At 38.3% G+C, this 22,003-nt stretch overlaps 1 protein-coding gene across 1 annotated transcript; it reads right to left on the minus strand.

Moving 5' to 3' along the window:
* Positions 1 to 1,420: 1,420 nt before the first annotated feature.
* On the minus strand, positions 1,421 to 15,112 carry samhd1 (SAM domain and HD domain 1). The gene is made up of 15 exons (XM_028994647.1): positions 15,066 to 15,112; positions 14,850 to 14,892; positions 14,527 to 14,687; positions 14,315 to 14,430; positions 10,400 to 10,476; positions 10,064 to 10,210; positions 9,899 to 9,990; positions 9,555 to 9,663; positions 6,951 to 7,042; positions 6,719 to 6,834; positions 5,959 to 6,095; positions 5,782 to 5,850; positions 5,191 to 5,295; positions 4,690 to 4,803; positions 1,421 to 2,185 (listed from the first exon to the last, which is right to left on the minus strand). Exons 1-15 carry the CDS (start codon positions 15,080 to 15,082, stop codon positions 1,979 to 1,981), a joined length of 1,602 nt encoding a protein of 533 aa, XP_028850480.1. The 5' UTR covers positions 15,083 to 15,112; the 3' UTR covers positions 1,421 to 1,978.
* Between the last annotated feature and the right edge of the window lie 6,891 nt (positions 15,113 to 22,003).

The following is a 22,003-nucleotide window of genomic DNA, read 5'->3' on the forward strand; positions in this document are numbered from 1 at the left end:
TGTGTGATTTACATTTACATTTATGGCATTTATCAGATCATGAGTGATGTGATCATGAGTACCACCATAGTTTTCTTGTTCTCATAAATTTCAATACTAGTTCTAAAAATAAATGATTCACATTTCCTTCGGAGGTCCTGTTGATGGGAAAAACTTAAAAAAAAAATGAGGGTAAAGGCTCCTTCAGACGAGCCAGCCGGCTTTTCAGTGCCAATCAGGTTTGACCATTATAAACATTTTGTTTTTAAACTATCAACTCATCCTTGAAATATCTGGGGCAGTGGTGGCCTAGCGGTTAAGGAAGCAGCCCCGTAATCAGAAGGTTGCCGGTTCGAATCCCGAGCCGCAAAAGGTGCCACTGAGGTTCCACTGAGCAAAGCACCGTCCCCACACACTGCTCCCCGGGCGCTTGTCATGGCTGCCCACTGCTCACTCAGGGTGATGGGTTAAATGCAGAGGACAAATTTCACTGTGTGCACCGTGTGCTGTGTATCACGTGTGACAATCACTTCACTTTATTAAACTTTATAACTTTACTTTAAAATATACAGTTTCTTTCCACCAGATGGCGGTAGAGACCACTCACCTTCATTCACAAGGTTTCAAAAGGCAGTGGCACCAGGCTGCATCACAGATTCTTTTCACAGTGTACGTTACACTCCACTCCCAAGGAGAAAAACACCCCAGCAGATTTGCAGCTTTACACACATTTTTACACCTTAGACACAGATTGTGAGGTTACTTGTCAGTTTGTTTATGCATGGCGGTATGAGGTATATGACCTTTGACCCAAAGACCATATGCCCCATGTTCAGGCAATGTATTTCACACTTTACAGCAGTAAGAATTCTACTACTGTTCAGATTTTCCATGTTGATTGACATGTTACTGTAATGGAGTACTGTACTCTAAATGTTTTCAGTCTGCAGCATCAGTCTTGTGCAGTGCTTTGGTAAGTTTATAGAATTTCTCTTTATACCTCAAAGTAATAAAGAAGAAAGTCTTTGTCATCTAAATTATCCTATAACCATGCTCTACAACACTTTCCGTCTGAGTTTTTTTTTTACACATGTGTTTTGAGCTTCCTATGGTAGTGTTTAACAGACTGAGACAGTATATGACCATTGAAAGACTGTGTTAGTGACATGAAAAAAAAGACATTTCATTTTGCAAATAAACTGGGATTGTGTGTAAACAATAAAAAAAAAACTGTTAAGTCTAACACTTCATATGATCACATTTACACTTAAGGTCACGCTATATTCTTGTTGTTCATTGAAACCATTTCAGGATGTTGCGCGACTGTGTCTCATCCTGCAACCAACACGGCTGATATAAAATTATTAAAAATTATTTTCCATGACTGGTTAAGCACTGGCTCACTGACACAAGACCAATCAAGACCAATCACACAGAGTAATGTAATTCCAGATAAATTGTTTATTTTTAAAAGTTTATGCAATCCACTGCAAAACATTTTTGAAAGATCAAAGATCAAACAGAATACAGAGCAACTAGATATTGAAGTAATGAAACAATCTAACAATTTTGCAATAACAAGACCAGGATATTATAAGGATATTATATGAAAATTATATTATGTAAGACAAAGCAAAAGTGATTTGAAAGATTTTTTTGGTTCTATAGTGTTTTTCTCATCACACCATTTATTTCAAATATACAATTACAGTAAGAGTAGATGTTTAAAAAAGCTTATAAAAGTGATGACAGGTTCTGGTACATGAGGTGGAACATTTCCATTTTTTCATCATACCTTTTATTATAATGCACATTGATTATAATTCATATTACACAACTCAACACTCACTGACTGACTGACATTCCATTACCGCTTAGTGCTACTCATGGTTAGGGAGGAAACGACAGAATGCAAAGGAAACCCACACTAACACAGGGAGAGCATGCAAAACACACAAGGTCCGAGGTGTTCAAACACTTCAGACTTCTTCTTGCGCACTCATTCATTTTCCTGACGCAGCATTTCCTTTTTCTGACGCATTTCATTTTCCTGACGCAGCATTTCATTTTCCTGACGCAGCATTTCCTTTTTCTGACGCAGCATTTCCTTTTTCTGACGCATTTCATTTTCCTGACGCAGCATTTCATTTTCCGCTTTCAGATCATTTATCTGCAGTTTCAGACGCTTGTTCTCTTCTGGCAAACTCTGTGAAATTATGGAAGGGAAGACAAAAAAGAATTCAGAATTTTGTAGAATTTCGAGGAAAAGAATAACCAGCCACTGTTTCCTTGTGTTGGGAAAGTTGCATCAGGGAGGGCATCTGGCATAAAATGTTTCCCAAGCCTTTGTGTGGCCAACCACACTGATTGGTCCACTGTGGCGACCCCTAACGGGAGAAGCCAAATGGAGACAACACATGAAAAAAAAAGAGTGATAAAGAACAGGAAAATGAATAAAAAGAATTTACACCAGTCTCAATCTATCTTGCCAATTATATTCCAAATGAAATAAATAAAAGACTGTTTTTTATTTTTTAAATCCATGTTAGGCTAGTCTCTTATAAATCAACACAAATGAAGGGACAATAAAAGGGCTGACATAATCAGAATGCAAATGTATTGTGAAACAATAAGCCATAAAGGATAGCACCATCACAGCGACAGTTGATATTAGGAAGATTCATGATAATAATGTAATAAAAATCTCTCAATAAAATAATACCATTATTAAAGATTTTTTTTTTAAAAGGCATTTATCAGATGCCCTTATCCAGAGCGAATTACAGGGACAGTAAGTGGCTTTTGAACCTGGGTCTTCTGTTCATATGCAAGTAGGCTACTAGTGGCAGTGGTGGCAGTGGAGCAGTGGTGGCCTAGCGGTTAAGGAAATGGCCCTGTAATCAGAAGGTTGCCGGTTTGAATCCCGATCTGCCAAGGTGCCACTGAGGTGCCACTGAGCAAAGCGGCTGCCCACTGCTCACTCAGGGTGATGGGTTTAATGCAGAGGACAAATTTCACTGCGTGCACCGTGTGCTGTGCTGCTGTGTATCACAATCACTTCACTTTAACTTTACTACCACCCAAAACTTGGCTACTACCACATACAAACACAAACTGCACACCTATTAGACTGTGTTAGACACTGATAATATTACATGAAATTACCAACGCACTTTGTTGGTACCGCAAAATGAGACCCAGGCTAGCACAAACAAATATCCCACTCCAGTGCCCATGTAGGTGTATAGGAACACTGCTTCTGAGTAGGGAGGAGCCCAATAGACTTTACATCTGTGGTGAAAAGGATCCTGTTTAAAACCAGTTTAGATAACCAAGTTGCTGCATAGTCTCTTTCCAGTACAACCAGTATCAAATCAGGTCACCAAATCAAAGTATGCAATTTCTCCAGTATGAGTTTGTATTCATATGTTCAGATATCCTAACATACTACACAATGCCATTGCTCAAGCCTATGTGCAGAAATATTCAAAGGGAAGTCATCTGTGCAATATGATCCAACTATCAGAAGCATGGGATTGGGGCACACATGCGGCCGAAGCTGGGAGGCAGGAAGAAGCTCGGTCACTTGTGCTCTCGCTAAGGGGATGCTTGACATGACAAATACTGGTTTTCATAAGGTGCACCACTTCAGGTTTTATTACAATTTGCATATACTCCAGAATTTTTTGAAGAGTAATCAGATGAATTTGCACTTCATTTCAGCCCTGCCACTAAAGATGATTCAGCTGTGGGATCGGGGTGCCACCAGTGAAGAGCTTGCGCAGGAATGGAAGCAGACCGGTGTAAGGGCATCTGCACACACAGTGAGGCGAAGACAGCAAAGAAGCCACTTCTCTCCAAGAAAAACATCAAGAACTGATATTCTCCCAAAAGTACAGGGATTGGACTCCTGAGGACTGGAGTAAACGACCAAGACTGCAAATATTGACTTTTTGCATAAACTACAATGAAAATTGTAAAATGCTTGTAATTATACTTCAATACACCAGAAACAATTGACAAAATGATCGGAAAACAGTGAAGCAGCAAACTTGTGAATAGCAGTATTTGTGTCTTTCTCAAAACTTTTGGCACTTCTCTCCATCTGCAGGAGGAGGACGTGATTCAGAGGAGGTACAGCACCCAACGTGGAGTATTGATAGAGGACAGCAACAGGCTGTAGACGTGTTGTACAGAAGTGTTGGTCACCAGGAGCAGATACAGTGTCAGAGGCAGAGACAGAATCGTGATCAGGGAGGGAGCATGCGGTGAAAGACAAAAGTGAAATCCAAAGAGCGTGGACGGGAGCAAAGCAGTCGGCTTACAACAGAGCGATAGGAATCAGAAATGAGTTTGCAGTTAGCAAAGATGGCCGCCCGTGTTTTAAGCATGCTGTTGACCTCAAGTGTGATAACTTCCAGGTTGCCGGCGTCGGGGGCAGCCACGCAACCCCTGCCTGGCCTGGAGGATGGGTGGCAACCATGACACCAACTAATCAACACCTTCTTCATCTCATTATAGCCAAATGTATATTTAATTTTGAGTAAGGCTTTTGTTGTTTGATTGGATTGACTGTTTTGGACATGAAACACTTACTTGAACTAATGAATACTAAATAATACTCGAGTAAAAGAGTGGGACTAATGTACAGATTATTTGAAGATCAATGATAAAAGTCCAGGCTACCTGAAGTGTATTGTTGTTTTTTACCTTGTAGTTTTTTTTCCAATCCTCAAAGCAGTCTTTTGCCTTCTTCAGGTCCTCATTTCCCTTCCAGAAAACCTGGATTAGGTATTCTTCAGACTTCTCAGGGATAGCGCCGACCTGTCAGTATTCACCCAACCACAGGCATGGAATATAAGATTATAGTTCATTAAGACATACAGACATAATGTTTGCAAAAACGATTTGAGAAAATAAACATTCATGAGGATGAAAAAGAAAGTGAATGGCAGGACTAAGGGCTCTAAATTAACTTGATCACCAGCCATTGTGAATGGTTGACTGTAAGAATATGAATAATATTATAAATAGAGGACATCCAATTTGATCATTTTTGTCTTTTCATGATGACAAACATATTTTTGGACAATTTTAACTTAAATTGGGTGGGTTATCGGTGGTTTCAGTATGTTTACTGTTCATTAAGAATCCCAAAGCAGCATTTAAACATTTTATATGACACTTGGGGGTTTTTAAGAATTCATTTACCTGGTCTAGTTCGATTCTCTTTGCTTTCTTAGGGTCATCTTTACTGTAAAAGTTAAATCCATTGATGAGGTTCTTTTTCTTCTTTCCATAGCCAATAGCCACAGCCTGTGAAGGTTTAACCAGAGAATTTTTAGTAAGACAATTGTAAAATGACACATCGTATAAAGTAAGACAATGTAGTGTTTAAAGTGGTACTAACAGCAGCACACTTACAGTCACTCTGAAATCTAGACCTGAATTTATCAAGCACTTCACATTAGGAAATCAAATATCAAGAGCCTCAAAAGCCTGATATGTCAATGTTTTAATTCCAGGGGTAGGAGTGAAAACTAATGTTCAGGTAAAAGGTTACATTTAAACTTAAATCCAATACTTAACATATGCATCTGGTTCTGTATTTGATTGCACAAACTGTCACATTCTAAACTACATTTATGCTTATGGATTCTAATACAAAAAATGTAATGCTGGTCTGGAAATGGTGCATTCAGCATAAAAACTTTACTGCACTACAATTCTGGAGGCCCAGTTGAGAAATTCTCAATTGAGTGTTTTCCTGGGTCATTGTGGCTATATTTCTAAATGACTTACAATGACACTGAAGTCGCTCTTCTGTAGCTTCTTCCCAGTGTCCAATTCGACCAGTTCGTTTATCATCTCCTAAAAACCATAAGCATCAGATAAGCATCACATAACCAAAGGGTTGCATGGAGTCTAATTTCAGTAGGATCAACACGTTAACATGTCCACAATAATTTGAATTTGTACCAAAGGTTTCTTCTCTGTCTCCAGGAAGATCTGTCCCACAAATTTGTAGTGCTGATGCTTCACAATTTTCATGAGGATCTCCTTGGAGTCCTTAAGTTCCTCTTTGGAGGAATAGAGAATCTGCTCAAAAATATGATCTGATGTAGAAAGAGCAAAAAAAAAAACACAAATTTAAACTTGATATTTATACCATATCATCAGGTATGGTCATTAGGATGGGAAAGAGGGGTAGGAAACAAAAAAGCCCTGAAGTCCTGAATTTTTTTTCATGCATTGCTTAGTTGCCAGTTGGGGCCAGGAGGACATTTTCTACTTTTTGCCTGCTCCAGGTGATTGATTGGACTGCCAAGAACAACTATTATTTTCTTAATATTGTTTATATATGTTTTTTCTGATGTCCCCTTTTTTCACATTTATCTCAGTATTCTGTGTTTTCCTGTTTAACACGATGGGAGTCTGTGTACATGACCAAGTACCTTCTAATAGAATTTGAATAATAATAGAATTTGTTTCAGGGAGAAATCCTACAACACCACCATAACTATGTAATAGTTATTATAACCATGTAACAGGAACAATTCATGTAGAATTTGTGACACACCTATGATAGTACGGGTATTGCAGATTTTGCCGTATTATATCCCCAGGAGTTTATATAGAAGGTGGTCACTCAAATAAAATAACATCATCATGGTTCTTGGATTTAACATAGCCTCATAATAATACTTCATTTTCATATAAAAGTTGATATTTTATTGACCTGTGAGCTTGGTGTATGCCTCCATGTCACTTATGGCTTTGGTGATGCTGAATTTTTTGCCTCCAGATCCCGCAATTTCCACAAAGTCATCTGCTTTCTTAAGAGCATCTATTACCCTGCATGAACAGATTATTTTACAACTGAAAATAACAGACTGTACAATATGATGTTGCCACAAATCATTCTTAAAACAGAATTGTATTACATTACTCTTTGGATTAGAACCACTTGCATGATTTTGATGACATTGACCACTCTGTGCTGGAAGGCCTTGCAGTGCAGGGATTTGCGTGTGGCAAACATGTCATACAGATTTTGAGCTTCCTGGTGGAAATAGAAAAAAAATTTCTTCCAAAAGCTTCAACAAAACAAAAACACCGAACATACACTACATGCAACAAACTACCCATCTTAGTATTTTATTACTCTTTTTCTGTTGTTCACCAGTACATGCATACAAATTAGTTCATCATAATTTATTAAATTAAGATGTCTTTTTCTACACAGTGCACATATCACTTGCAATGTATGTGTACCTCTGATGATTATAACATAATTTATTATCCTGAATTATGTTATAATAAGCAGACCTCATTCATGTTCAATTGAATTGAGAGCTGTAGATTGGTAACCAAATCCTTAACCGCTAGTCCACCACTGCCCCAATTGAGGTATGTAAGTTTGCAATGTTGTTTGACCTTTTAGATAGAAATCTGTCACAGGTGGGCTGGACATGGCGGTGAAGGAGGACGCATTCGCACGATCACAGGACAGGGGTTTAATACAAAATACACGAGACAAGGGAACATAAACACGCACAATGACCCGACGGCGAACAGACACGAACAGGATAGTTTTATACAATTATATAAATAGACAGCAGGTGAACACGATCAGGGAACATTACACAAGACGAACATGAATCTCCGGTCCGGACTCCGGATCCGGAGTCAACCCCTGCCGGTCCGGATCATGACAAAATCACATTAAAGCGTCATACATATTTTACACATCCCCATTTCAAGGTCAGAGATATTGTCAGGCTTTGGCTACTCACAGTTATATGTTTTGGTCATGCCCTTCTTTACATGACTATAGGCTGCAGGTATTTTGTTCAATTTCCATTTGTGTTGTAACTCAAGTTAAACCAGTAGCTCTGACAGCATTATTTGGGGTTTTGTTCCTTATTGCTTCCAGAATAAAAGCAGATTTTGTGGCATTTGTTACATTAATAGCTGTCTGACTTATGTATAGAAACTACAACAGAGTTAATAAAAATATTGTATTCATAGGTGGGGTCCTAATTAACCAGAACTGATCACTTCATTGATGGTAACATGAAAGCACGTTGTAAGTCGCTCTGGATAAGGGCGTATGCCAAATGCCTCAAATGTAAATGTAGCTGGACAGCTGATTTTGTTGAGGTGTAAAATTCCTCTTCTCATTCCTCATGGATTAAGGATAGTCTGTCTTTTGCTAAAGTTGAGAAGATACGGTGTACTATCAATGGTTCAATACATAAATTCAATAAGCCTAGTTCAAAAGCTGGGATTTGAAACCATTCCTGATGGACCTTTTTTATTATTATTGAAATTTTTTTCTGTATTATTATTTTCTGTGAATGTTTATTGTGTGTGGGGGGGTCTTTTAAAGGTCTGAAGTTTCATTAATGCTGAAAATGTTGACCTGTGAATTTCCTATGTAATTTAAAATTCAATAAAGAGATTTTAAAATAAAACAAGTGAAGTGACCAGGGTGAGGTTTATCAACTAACTGTAATGTAAAAGGTTAGCATGTAAAAATAATCTTATGTCTATGTAATATGTGTAAATAGGTGACGAAGAGAAATTTTGAAAAAAAGAAGAGAAAAATCATCTTAGGCTTCTTTTGGTGCACATCTGTAGTAAAGTAGGTTGTATATTTTTCTTTCTGCTGCATGCCAACAAGCAAGCCATACCTGGTAGACGAAGCTATGTGGTTGATGCATGTATTTGGCACACTGTGTCAGAACACCTACCATGCTGTTTTGTGGGGTTGTGTAGTGGTAGAGTTAAAACAGATTACTTCTTTGTCGGCTTGGTTGTGTTTCATTCTGTAACATTTGATCAAATCCTTGTTCTAGCGGTTCTACAAGCTAGTCAGAGGAATTATCTCAATTTAGTCCTTGTCAAAGCCAATCAGTCCTCACACTTGCCCATTTTTTCTGCTTCTAAATTGTCAATGTGATGTAGAAAATGTTCACTTGTAGACATACACATGCCACTCATTGTCAGGTGTCACTAAATAAGATTTATTTACTTCACCTGTTATAGTTGGCTAACCTACATTATGTTTTATCTGATTCATGAAATTATACCAGACTGAAAACGTTAGGACATATGTCTATGAACTATTTAAAAAGGCATGTTTTGGTCCTACCTAAAACCCATAATCTAATGTTATGTAAAATTTTTAAGTAGTTTGTTAATATGTTGAACTATGAACTTTGAAGCTCAACTGAAATAGACTGCTACCCATAACAACTATACTACATTTACAGGACGAAAAACACGAAAACACTGTTTGGTCGGGAGAGAGAGAAGCCGCTGCATGTGTACGCGCCTCTTGAGATTGTGCCTATTCTTTGAAAAAAAAATAAAAAATACTCATAGTCAGTTACAAGACTGCTCTGACACTTTTACACTTTACAAGCTCTGTTGCACTACATTGTTTACGTGGTTCTCTGTATGTCCTGTACATGTCCTGTACACTTTGACTTTGACTGATTTACCAATGATTGTAATGAAGATATGTACCCACACTGGGCTGAAAAAACAGGTATGATATTGATGATTACCTTGTCTCTTGTGCAAATCTGCATTTCCCCATCAACACTGCACACACGCGCAAATCTCAGGAAACGTCTGTAGTCAAAGTTGTTTTGGACACCAAGGTAGTAACAGTCTCTGTGTGTAAGGACAACAAACAACCAGGCAACATGACTAAAACTGTAATATCAAATATACAACTTCAGTCATGTTGGTTTTAGTTGGGTTTTGTTTTTTTTGGGGGTTTTTTTTGTGACTTGAATACAGGTTACCCCCATAGGCCTGGTCACATATACATACACAATTTTAGTATGGAATATATTTTAAACTAATCATAAAACATTTCCCCTTTGTAATAGCTGTACTTGCTCACCGGGCCAAATAATCCCACTTGTCCACATCAACGCCATTCCTACTGTTCGCCACAATATCATACAGGAATTTCTTTCCTGGACCCCTGGACCCCTGTGGAGCAGATAATATGTTGAAGTCTCAAAAGACAGATTTAACCCCAGTTTCCATGGATACTCTAACTCACATTAGAATTTTCGTCAAGTCCTTGGATCAGTTCTGAAATGAACTTGCGGTCATCCTCTTTCAAGTCATGTTCTTCCATCACAGGCTTCAGTTTGTTTTCAGTATCCTCCACCAAGTGCTCAAACATTTTGACTGATCTCGTCTCGTGCTGCAATAGAAATTATTATATTTATTTTGAACATTTCTATTTTTAAACTTATTTATTCAGTGTATATCATTCTCAGATGATAAAATTATCAGCCATCTGTTTTGTTTATAAATCTTCATTCCTCAAATTAAGAAATATGTTAAATCAAACTGGTTGGCTCAATAAATGTTACAATTTAATTTTATTTACCTTTAAATCCATTTTGTCTGCATTCTTACAGACCTCCTTCAATAAGTCATCGTAAAGATGTGAAAATGGTCCATGTCCTAAACAAAAAAACACTTACCCAAATTACACAAAGCAAATTAATCCTGACAACTGTTCTATTTGATTAAATCATGGACAACTGCAACATTTTTTACTGTGATAAAACCTGGAAAAGTTATATTATCTTGTGCTTGCACAATGACACCACAGAGGTTTGAGAAGGTTGCTTGAATCAAATACCAATTAAATACAGGGCCAATATTTCTTATACCAGTACCAATATTTGAACCATGAACAGCCTAGCAGTGATGAGCAGTGTGTCATGATTCATGAGGTGAATGAATCATAAGTATTCTACATAAGAATACATTTTCATGAACATTTGAACAAAGCATATTTCCTTTGTGCATGATAAAACACAGGGCTGATCATAAGCAAAAAACCGGTCTAGTGGTTAAGGAAGCAGCCCCGTAATCAGAAGGTGGCTGGTTCAAATCTCGATCCGCCAAGGTGCTACTGAGGTGCCCGATTGAATCCCACTGAGCAAAGCACCGTCCCCACACACTGCTCTCCGGGTGCCTGCCGTGGTGCCCAAGGGTGATGTTTAAAAAAGAGGACACATTTCATTGTGTCACCGTGTGCTGTGTTGCAGCGTCACTTCACTTTAAAATATAAATAGTCATATGAAAATGTTTTGGAAGTGCTTTCCGCCTGCAGAATAATTTACTTTACTTTTAATGGTATGTCTTTCATCTGGATGAGGTGTTTTTTAGTGAAGCAGTATTCATTTGTATTAAATTAAATCAAAGGTGAAAAAAACTTTTGTGAGAACCATTTGTAATTTTCCTGATTTTAATGAAATTGCTCAATACTGATTACTTGCAACACAATATTAGTTGGATTAGCTAGTTTAGCCTTGATCTTAATAGCCAGGTACTTAAGATGGCTAATTGCAAGTTGTGAAACAAAGGGTGCTATTACGCCTACAGGCTTTAACACATTTGAATTAATCTAATATACACCTTTGGCTTTGGTGCAGTTAGTTTGGTCCAGTATGAACACAGTTATCACACTCAGGACCCACAAAAAAAGGTGGTCACAATTTGAATCAAATAGCAAACTCTGGTGTGGTCTGCCTGGTGCAAACTCATACCAAACCAAAAGAGGGCCATTTGAGAAAAGTGAATTATGGGTAAATTTCAATGTGGTTACTTAATTTGTACAGTGCATCCAGCACATCACTTCTACCACATTTTGTTATGTTACAGCCTCAGTCCAGTCTGCAACCACGCAACACAACACACTCTTCACTGGCTATAAAATAAAACAGAGATCGTAGATGCTATTAAGGACACCATTACATGCTGATGCAAGGGAAAAGCAGATGTAAGTGTTTCTCTCCAGTTTGATCAGTCAACTGAGCTGATGAATGTGGCACAGCTTTGTGTGTTTATGATTATGGTTTTTGGAGAAAGACGTGCTGCTGACCATTTTAAAAGAACACACAATTCCACACTTTCATGAAATTTGGTCATAAGAGCCCTTTGTAAGTTAATTTCCATCAGCTGATGGTGCTCCAGCAATGGTTCACTGCACTAGTGCGTGCACTGCATTGTGCAAAAAATTTGAAAAAAAATTTCCTGGACTTCGTTATTGATTGAGTAATTCAAATTTTATTCTGTGCTCATTTGACTTTTCATTCATCAAACCTTTCGCCAGCCATCTGTTTTCCATTTGGTGCCACTGTAGTAGCAATATTCGTAAGGCAGTGGTGGCCTAGCAGGTAAGGCTGTGGATTCATAAGCGATTTAAAATTCCAATGTGTCACTGAGGTCCCCTTAATCAAGGTACCGTCCCCACACACGGCTCCCCGGGCGCCTTTTGTGACTGCCCACTGCTCACTGAGGGTGATGGATTAAATGCAGACAAGCCATTTTGTTTAGTGCACAATGTGCTGTGCTTGCTGTGTATCACAATGACAAAAAATTATCACTTTCACTATTCCACTCTGGTGTATAGAATGAGATTATCACACTGCAAAATATTGAATATTGAAATGAAATCAAGGGCAACACCTGGAATGAACGGAGCAGAAAGTGTCTCGTGAATTGACTGCATTTGTGTTGCAGGATGCCTGGTGATAGAAAACTGAGCCCACAGGTTCCTGCTGCAGACAGCCAGTATAAAAGGAGAATGGATTTTCTTGTTGTGTCTGGCTGCTTGTCTGTTTTTTCAGCTGTAAATTAATTGTAAAATTGCTTAGTTTTGTCTTAGTGGGTTTTCACTTTTCTTTTCTTTTCTTTTGTTATGGGCCACACAGTTATCACTTCACTATAACTATTCTGCTTCATATATGCTGCCAACAAGAAGCAACGCTCACTATCAAATCCCATCTGGGCCTGCTATAATGCTCGGTTTCTATTGGTGATTGATGACTCTTCATGAACACCTCCGACAAGCTTCTGCAGGGTCATGAGTAGAGCTGACAATCTTTGACCGAATGGGTTTGGGCTTCCACGGAACAGTTCTGGCACCATTCCTCTTCAGCATCTACACTGCAGACTTCACTCACAACTCCACCAACTGCTTCCTACAGAAGTTCTCTTGTGACTCTACAATAGTCGGCCTAATCACAAATGGGGAAGACAAGTAGTACAGAGAACTGACTCAACACTTTGTGGACTGGTGCCATCAGAACTACCTTCATCAATACTGGAAAGACCAAGGAGCTGGTGGTAGACATTCCCACTCACCTTCATCTGAACAATAAACTGAACTGGACTCACAACTCTACATGCTCTCTACAGAAAAGAGCAGCAGAGGCTGTATCTGCTGTGGAGGCTCATGACTTTTGGAGTGAAGGACCCACTCTTGAAGACCTTTTGCGACTCTGTGGTGGCCTCAGATTTCATTTATAGTGTGGTCTGCTGGGGAGAAAGCATCTCTGCTGGGGACAGAAAGAGTGGACAGACTGATCCGGAGGACCAGCTCTGTTCTAGGATAACCTCTGGAGAGTGACAGGAGACTGGTGGCTAAGATATCATCCTTGCTGGACAACAGTTCCCACCCCCTGCAGAAGATGCTGACAGCACTGAGCAGCTCCTTCAGTGGCAGGCTGCGGCACCCACGATGTGGGACGGAGAGACTCAGATGGTCTTTCCTGCCAACTGCTGTCAGGCTCTACTACAGCTGACCAAACGTACATAGACTAACAAACACAGACATCTAATACACCATTTCCATTTTTCTTATGTGCAATATGTGTATATATATATATCCACTCTGTACATATGTACACTTACTTATATTATATGTATACAGGCATTCACAAACATATTTTTTTGTATATACTGATATTTTTAAAACTGTTTTTTTTCTAGGACTGTTTGTTTCTATATTGAACTTTTTATATTATACAGTCAGCATATTGTCTGTGATATTGTTTTTTTGCTGATCTTTTTTTGTACTGTCCACTTTCTGCCATGACAATGTAAATTTCCACTTGTGGGACTAATAAATGATCGTCTTATATTATCTTATCTTAACTTAATAGGAATTACCTTTACAGAATAGCACTGAGATAATGGTCGTGGAATTACATGATGCATGTTCCTTGTATTAGATTATGATTGTGTAGCTATAGTGTTATTTTATTAACATTTTCATATGCAAAGTTTATGAGTTTATGAACTATAAACAAACTACATTTTTTCATAAACCATGTTCATAAAGTTGTACTTCATGCACAATGTCACTAACACTCAGCTGCAATTATTGCATTTTGATTATTTTAAAACCATAGTGATATAGTAATCATACAACTTACCTTATTCGCTATTGCTCATGTTATTCATTTAAATTATTGTTTAATATAACCATCTTTTTTGTAGGGCTTACCCAAGTCATGACAAAGGCCAGCGATCTGAACACACAGAATATCCTCTTTAGTTATGTTCAACTCTGGTTGGCTTTCTCTGAGTGTTTTTGCCAGTTCACCTGCCAGGTGGCACACCCTGCCCAAAAGAGCAAAGATTCAGTTGTTTTATACAAACATGTTGAGTAAATATTGTTGTGTTACATTATTATAGACATGTACACATCATTCTTACCCAAGTGAGTGTTCGAAGCGATTGTGACATGCCCCTGGGTACACCCAGTAACCAAAACTCAATTGTTTTATGTGCCGGAGTCTCTGGAATTGAGGTGTATCTATGATTTTGACCAGAAGAGGATGCATCTTAATGGTCCCATGGATTGGGTCATTGAAGATCTACACAACATACACAACATACATCATCATTTTAATTAGATGTTTACAAAATAAATATATGCTAATTGAATCTTATTTTATTTACTATGATAACTTTGTTAGACATTTTACATTACAAGTAATAATTCTATGTAAATTATATGCATCTTCTTGTAGAAATACCTTGTCAGGTAATTCTTGACCTGTGGCATTCTGTTCAGAAGACCTGAGAGAGATCAGATAGATAAATTCAGTATTTCATCTAATGACAATTACTAATGAATGTCAGGGGGAGGTTTGAAGGAACACAAGTTGGTTAATCGAATTACAAACCCCTGACACTGACTAAATGCCAACAGCAAACATAAGTTTAACATAAATGCAAGCTCCTTCACTTACACTGAAGGTTCCCCCATCTTCACAGACCTTCTTGCTCTGGGCAGATGCAATGTAGGTGTGTGGCACATTTATACCACAAACATAATTCCAGGCATGCCTGATTCCACGCCTACATCGTGCCACGCCAACCACAGTTTACAGATGTGAGTAAAAAAAATTACACAATGAGGAAAATAATGATATGCAAAAAATTGTTTCAGGGTCAACTTCATTGCTCTTTAATTACTGTTCTGTTGGACAGAACCATGGTGATGAACTTTTCATTTACCTGTTGGAATCAAGAGGGCTGTTGTTCTTTAAGTATGTAACTACTGTGTTTAACCAATAATTTATTTACCAATTTCCATATTTTGACAGTCGAGAAGGTTGTACAGACCCACACCATATCAGCAGGTATAGTTGGTACCCAAAAGCCATCAGGCTACTGAACTCCTGACATTTTTGCAGATATTTCTCTTGTGTTTAGATTAACAGATAATGTCATCTAATGTATAATGCTTATTTCAAATAGTGCTTTATTCACATCTCTGAGTGACTTTACAGTAACAAGCATAAATCAGAGAGTAAAAAGCGAATCAGAAATATTAAACACTGTAAAGAAGAAAAGACCCAAGACAACGATCAGAGTCTGTAGGTGTCAACACTGCATCCATTCCTGACTCAAGCTTGGAGACATGACAAAGCTCTGCTGCGATCAGGGAAGTGGTTCCAACACAGAGAGAATGAGCAGGAGCTTCTTCCCGCAGGCTATACGAGTTCTCAACAACAATAACACTACAGGACAGAACACTAATACACTCCAGAACTTTCACTTTCAATCACTTCTGGTCTCTATCCCCCCAGAATCTTGCATAATTTTTTTGCTTTACTTTCACTTTACTCATTTCCACACCTTCACCCTACCTGTTACACATATTTTATATTAAAACATAAAAGTGTAATATTTGGTTATGGTTGCAATATTGCATACTGATTCACTGTATATGTGACAAATAAAATTTGAATTTGAGATGGTGAAGTTGTACATCTGTAAATTATAGAGACAGCATGACAAAGGGGGAAGAAGACTTCTTACATTTGTCTTACACACATCATGCCAGAGGTTCACCAGAAAATGTGTGTGTATACATGTTGCTGTAGCTTACTAAACAGTCCTGATTTTTGCCTTCATGCATCTTGTAAGAATCTAATGATTTTTTAGGAGAAAATATTTGTACACGTACATTACATTTTTAAAAAATCATTACCAAAGTCTAAATACATTTTCAACCTTCACTCATTAATAGTTCTTTTTGCTGTAATAACTGCAATAACAGGCTAAAGATGCATCCAAATCAACAAAAGAATAGTATTACTATTTTTACTAAGAATAGTAAGGGTAGGAGACACTTCTCATGCATTACAACCATTGTACTCTTAACCCATGTATATTGATGTCTTTCTTTTCTAACTTGTCTTTACTATGGAATGGTCATGTGACCACGAGTCAAATAATACATAACTTCATTGTTATCTGTAGATGGCAATTTAAAACTTGAAAATCAAGATGGCCAGATGAATTTTAATAATGTATCATTGCAGGATAGAACAATGAAAGGTTGGAATGAAGAATCACCAGCTTCTTAGTGGTGAAGTAGTCATCACTAACGAAGACAGCATGTTGGCTGATTCCTATAAACGTATAATATTTTGATTAATACATGCAACACACAATTGGAGAATAGCCTCCCCAGCGTTGACTGAGTGTGATTGATGATCTCGGGGCACTGAGTGCAGGCCCCGCCCCTTTCCTGATTCCCTGCACCTAGTTTTTCTCTGTAAAAAGAAAGAAGAGAGTACCTGCATCTGTGTTTGTATAACTCAGAGTTCCCTGTGTGAGAGTAACCTTTCTTGTCCCTGTCTCCACTTCTGTTTGCCCCAGGTAGAGCACTATATGTTTTGTTCAGTTTATGCACCTGCGCCTGGGTCCTCTCCTTCTTTGGGGACACAACAATTTTAACAGGGGTGTGTACACCTTTTATTTATACTTTATAAGTTCTTATTACCAAGCAGGAATTTCTCACACAGCTCTGTTTGCACAAATGCATTAACAAAAACTTTCACTGCATCTTCTGTAGGTCTGTGTCTTTCCTAGGACAGTAATTAATCAAAATCATTTTATTTGCCTTTCCGTCTTCTCATGCTCCCACATTAACGATGGCAGTGCAGGATCTTCCATGCCCATTCTAGCGGCTACAGACTCTACCCTCAGGCCCCCAAGGCTACTGAACAGCTAATACTGTAGCAGACACTTCTTATGCATTACAACCATTGTACTCTACATGTATATTGCTGTCTTTCTTTCTTTTCTAACTTGTCTTTACTGTGGAAAGGCCATATGACCACAAGTCAAATAATAAATAATTTAATTTCTGCATTGTTATCTGTAGATGGCAAATTAACATTTGAAAAACAAAATGACCAAATAATCTTAATAATGTAGCACTGCAGGATAGAACAATGAAAGGTTGGAATGAAGAATCACCAGCTTCTTCTGGGTCACTGAGGGTGAGGTAGGCATAACATGCTGAAGACAGCATGTTGGCTGGTTCCCATAAAATATGACATGACAAAACAAAATTCCATTCTTCAAATTAATCAGTCTTGCAGCTTATAATATTATATTTTAATACACATAACACATTCATCATTTGGAAATGTTTCTTTTAGAAAGCTTTCTCTCTAGTGGCAGAATGAGATAGCTTATACAACCCACACAAGTGGCTCAGGTAGTGCAGCTCATCCAGGGTGGCACATCAAAGAGCTGTGGCAAGAAGATTTGCTGATTTGGTCAGCATAGTGTCCAGAGCATGAAGGCACTACCGGAGACATGGAGGAGGCCAACAACCCAGCAGCAGGATCGCTTCCTCCACCTTTGTGCTAGAAGGAACAGTATGAGCACTGCCAGAGCCTTGCAAAATGACCTCAGGCAGGCCACACATGTGCATGTGTCTGCTCAAATGGACAGAAACGGACTCCACGAGGGTGGTTTGAATACCCGACAGGTGGGGGTTGTGCTTACAGCCCAACACCGTGCAGCACATTTGGCACTTTCCAGAGAACACCAAGATTGGCTAAATTCTTCCTGATCTCTTCACAGAGTCTGGAGACGCCATGGACACCAGAGGTAGCCTGACTGCCATTAGGTAACAAGATGAGATGCTCAGACCCCTTCAAATATAGTAAAATCCTTTACTGAGTAAAAATAATTTACTCAGATATGTTTCATCATAGTACTAGAATAAAATAAATTGAGACATAATTCTAGGATGACTAACAATTTGTTCATCCCTTATATTATAGGTGTGACTGTTGAATTTGTTGGATTGCAGCTCTTTATTTTAAATCTATTTTGTGTTGTTGTTACAAACTGCAGCAATATATTGTTCGTCCCAATTCAAGTTTCCACATTAACGATGGCAGTGAAGGATCTTTCGTGCCCATACTAGCGGCTACAGACTCTACAATCAGGCCCCCAAGCTACTGAACTGTAGTAGACACTTCTCATGCATTACAAGCATTGTACTCTTAACCCATGTATATTGTTGTCTTTCTTTCTTTTCCAACTTGTCTTTACTGTAGAAAGGTCATGTGACCACGAGTCAAATAATCCTTTTTATGCACCTAAGCCTGGGTCCTCCAAGCTTCTTCTTTGGGGACATGACAATTTTAACAGGGGTGTGTACACTTTTTATTTATACTTATAAGTTCTTATTACCAAGCAGGAATTTCTCACACAAAAAAAGACGACCAGATGAATTTTAATAATGTAGCACTGCAGGATACAACAATGAAAGGTTGGAATGAAGAATCACCAGCTTCTTCTGGGTCACTGAGGGTGAGGTAGGCATCACTAATGAAGACAGCATGTTGGCTGGTTCCCATAAGTGAGATGACAGAACAAAATTCCATTCTTCAAATGAATCAAAAATGTTTGCCTATTTTGCTTTATTCTTGTCTGGTCCTCCCAATGTCTGTCCTGTAAGGCTGCATGAACTAGTTATATATTAGCCCCCTGTTCATGAGAAGCCATGCAAGTGTGTCCATCTATCCTGTCCACTTTCTGTTGGCAATGTATATTTTATTTACCTAAGCAAAGCATTGCTGGTGTCTGCACCATCTTAGTGTCGGCATTAGAAGGGCTTTTATTAATTTACATTTATGGCCTTCTGTTAATGCCTTTATCCAAAGCGACCCAATCTCTCGACACGCATCTTCCACGTCCGAACAGTCCTCCAGCACCTCCTGCAAAAACTTCCTCTTCATCAAACTGGAAAAGAGTACTTTTCAGGCACCCGAAATTTCCTTCCTGGGCTTCCACATCAGTCCCCAAGGAATCGCCATGAACCTTGTCAAAACAACAGCTGTCACCGAATGGCCCATACCCACCCCCATCCGTCACCTACAACAATTCCTTGGGTTCACTAATTTCTACTATTGTTTTATCTGTGACTTCAGAAAGGTGGCACAACCCATGACTTCCCTCCTCAAGGACAAACCAACACAACTTCCGATGGAACCCCCAGGCTCAGCAGGCTTTCCTCAAACTTAAACAGCTCTTCACCACGGCTCCCATCTTGCACCATCCAGACCCCCAACTCCATTTTGTCGTCAAAGTTGACTCATCTAGTCTAGGCGTGGGAGCAGTACTGTCCCAACGCATCCCGCTAGACAATAAATTACACCCCTGTGCCTCTTTTTTCCGAAGACTTAACCATCTTCAGGGTGCCAAAAAGTTAATGTTGTTGTGGTGAGTAAATCCCTTTCCCATTTGTGGGTGCAAGCATAAATTCTAGAGGGTCGTTTTCTGATTGGAATTTTTAAAAACTTTCCAATTATAAGTGAATGTTCAAGATATCATTTCATACTGTTAAATCTGTTAAGTATTTGTTTTTGTTGATACCATAAGTTTCAGCAATTTTGTCAAATGAAATTAGGCGATTCTGATGGATCATATGTTCTAGCACCATGAAAATTGTATTAAAACACAAACATACACATATAACCATACATTTTACACATAAATTAGAATTATAAATACACATTACAAATCATGAAAATAAACATACCTCGCTGCACTCACCAAGGAATGCAAATGTACAATACAACAATCAATTTCTCTGTCATCATAAAAGTGTCCTAGCCTATCTTTGGCCATACAAATGCAGCACAAACTGGGTGACAAACTCATCCAGTGGATTCCAGAACAAGGCACAGCTCAGTCAATGATCAAAACCTGAAATTCTTGTCTTGATGAACAGAAATTTTTGTGCAAATTGGATATTGTGGTAATGATAAAAGTGTAGGACATGAGAAAATGGATATGTTATAATAAATGGATGTGAATTGGAAATTTGTTCAGCTTGAATTGACACATCTGTATTTGTCAATGTTTGGTGGATGTTTGGGGTGTGTATGTTAAACAGTTTGCTCAAAAATCACACCCTGCATTTGAAATTGAAATATCAAAAATTCCTTATAGACACGTCATAAGGAACATCTTAACAACATACTGACTGGTGAACGGTGTATAGGCATGACACAGGAAAGTGAAAAGTGGTAAAGTGGCTTTTTGTCTTGCTAGTTGGTGGCACTATACCAAGGTATCAAAATTCATATATGGGATGTGGATGTGACACTGAATATTTTTGAAGTTTTCAACCCAATAACTTCTTTTCATCACCGTGGAAAAATCTGGATTGAATCCAACACTAAAAAATTAAACCTTCCAGATTCTTACTTCTTGTTGGGTAGAGCTAATGTCAGTTGGTAATAAACAATGCTGTGTGCACCACAAGACATGATGCATTAGATTTTGCTGTCGAAACCTTTGGCGATGCCAGAGGCCCTGGTAACCCCAATTCCTGTAGAGTAAGTCCATTTTTTGAGTATGGGAAAGACCTAAAAAAACGACAAAAAACTACATTAATAATAATAATAATAATAATCCTATTAGATACAATAGGGCTGTCAGGATCTGGTCCGGAAGAGGTTACCGGAGTTTCACGTTTGTCATGTGTAATGTTTCCTAATCATTTTCACTTCTGACATCGTGCAAATGCGTCCTTCTTCCTCGTCAAGTTTCCTTACCGTCTCAGTTCACCTGCCTCGTCATGCCAGATGGTTGTGACAAGGGTCTTATCCTCTATAAGGAGATGGCCCTAATTAAACATAAATGGAAGCTGCTTTATGTTATTACCACTTGTGTGAAAGTTCTATTGTCTATCCTTCTTGATCTAGGTAGAGGCTAACGTTGGTGTGTGGCAAATACATTTTTACACTGGCACATTTATACCACACATATAATTCCAGACACAAATGATGCCTACGTCATTTCACACAAAGCATAGTCACAATGATGTAAAACAACTAGTAATTAAAACAGATTATGTTAAATTTGATGAGGAAACCAAATGATAGTTTTCAAATTAATCACTCTTGCACATCTCCAGTAACTGACTTTGGCACCAAATGTCTACCAGCACCTGAGTGTTCAGCACACTTCACTGTTTCTACATTATTTTATGTTACAGGCTTATTCCAAAATAGATAAAAATTTGACCTCAAAATTCTACACACAAAACATGATGATGTTTGAACCTTAGCAAAAGTTCCGGCAGTAAAGAACATGTTGATTTTGATCTTCCGACAATTGGGAACATATACATTTTTGACATGATGCAGACCTCTAACATTTGTTTAACACAAATCATGCAAATGTATGAAAATGTATGTATACAAGTAACACAAACACACTACTGACTCATTTTTCAAAAGAACTTAGAGCTAGCTGATAAGTTAACTTTTTTCTCATTTACATTTACAGCATTATCCAGAGCAACTTACAATCAGTAGTTATAGGGACAGTCCCCCCTGGAGCAATTTGGGGTTTAAGTGTC

Source organism: Denticeps clupeoides, chromosome 10 (assembly GCF_900700375.1).
Source record: "Denticeps clupeoides chromosome 10, fDenClu1.1, whole genome shotgun sequence".
Lineage (NCBI taxonomy): Eukaryota > Metazoa > Chordata > Actinopteri > Clupeiformes > Denticipitidae > Denticeps > Denticeps clupeoides.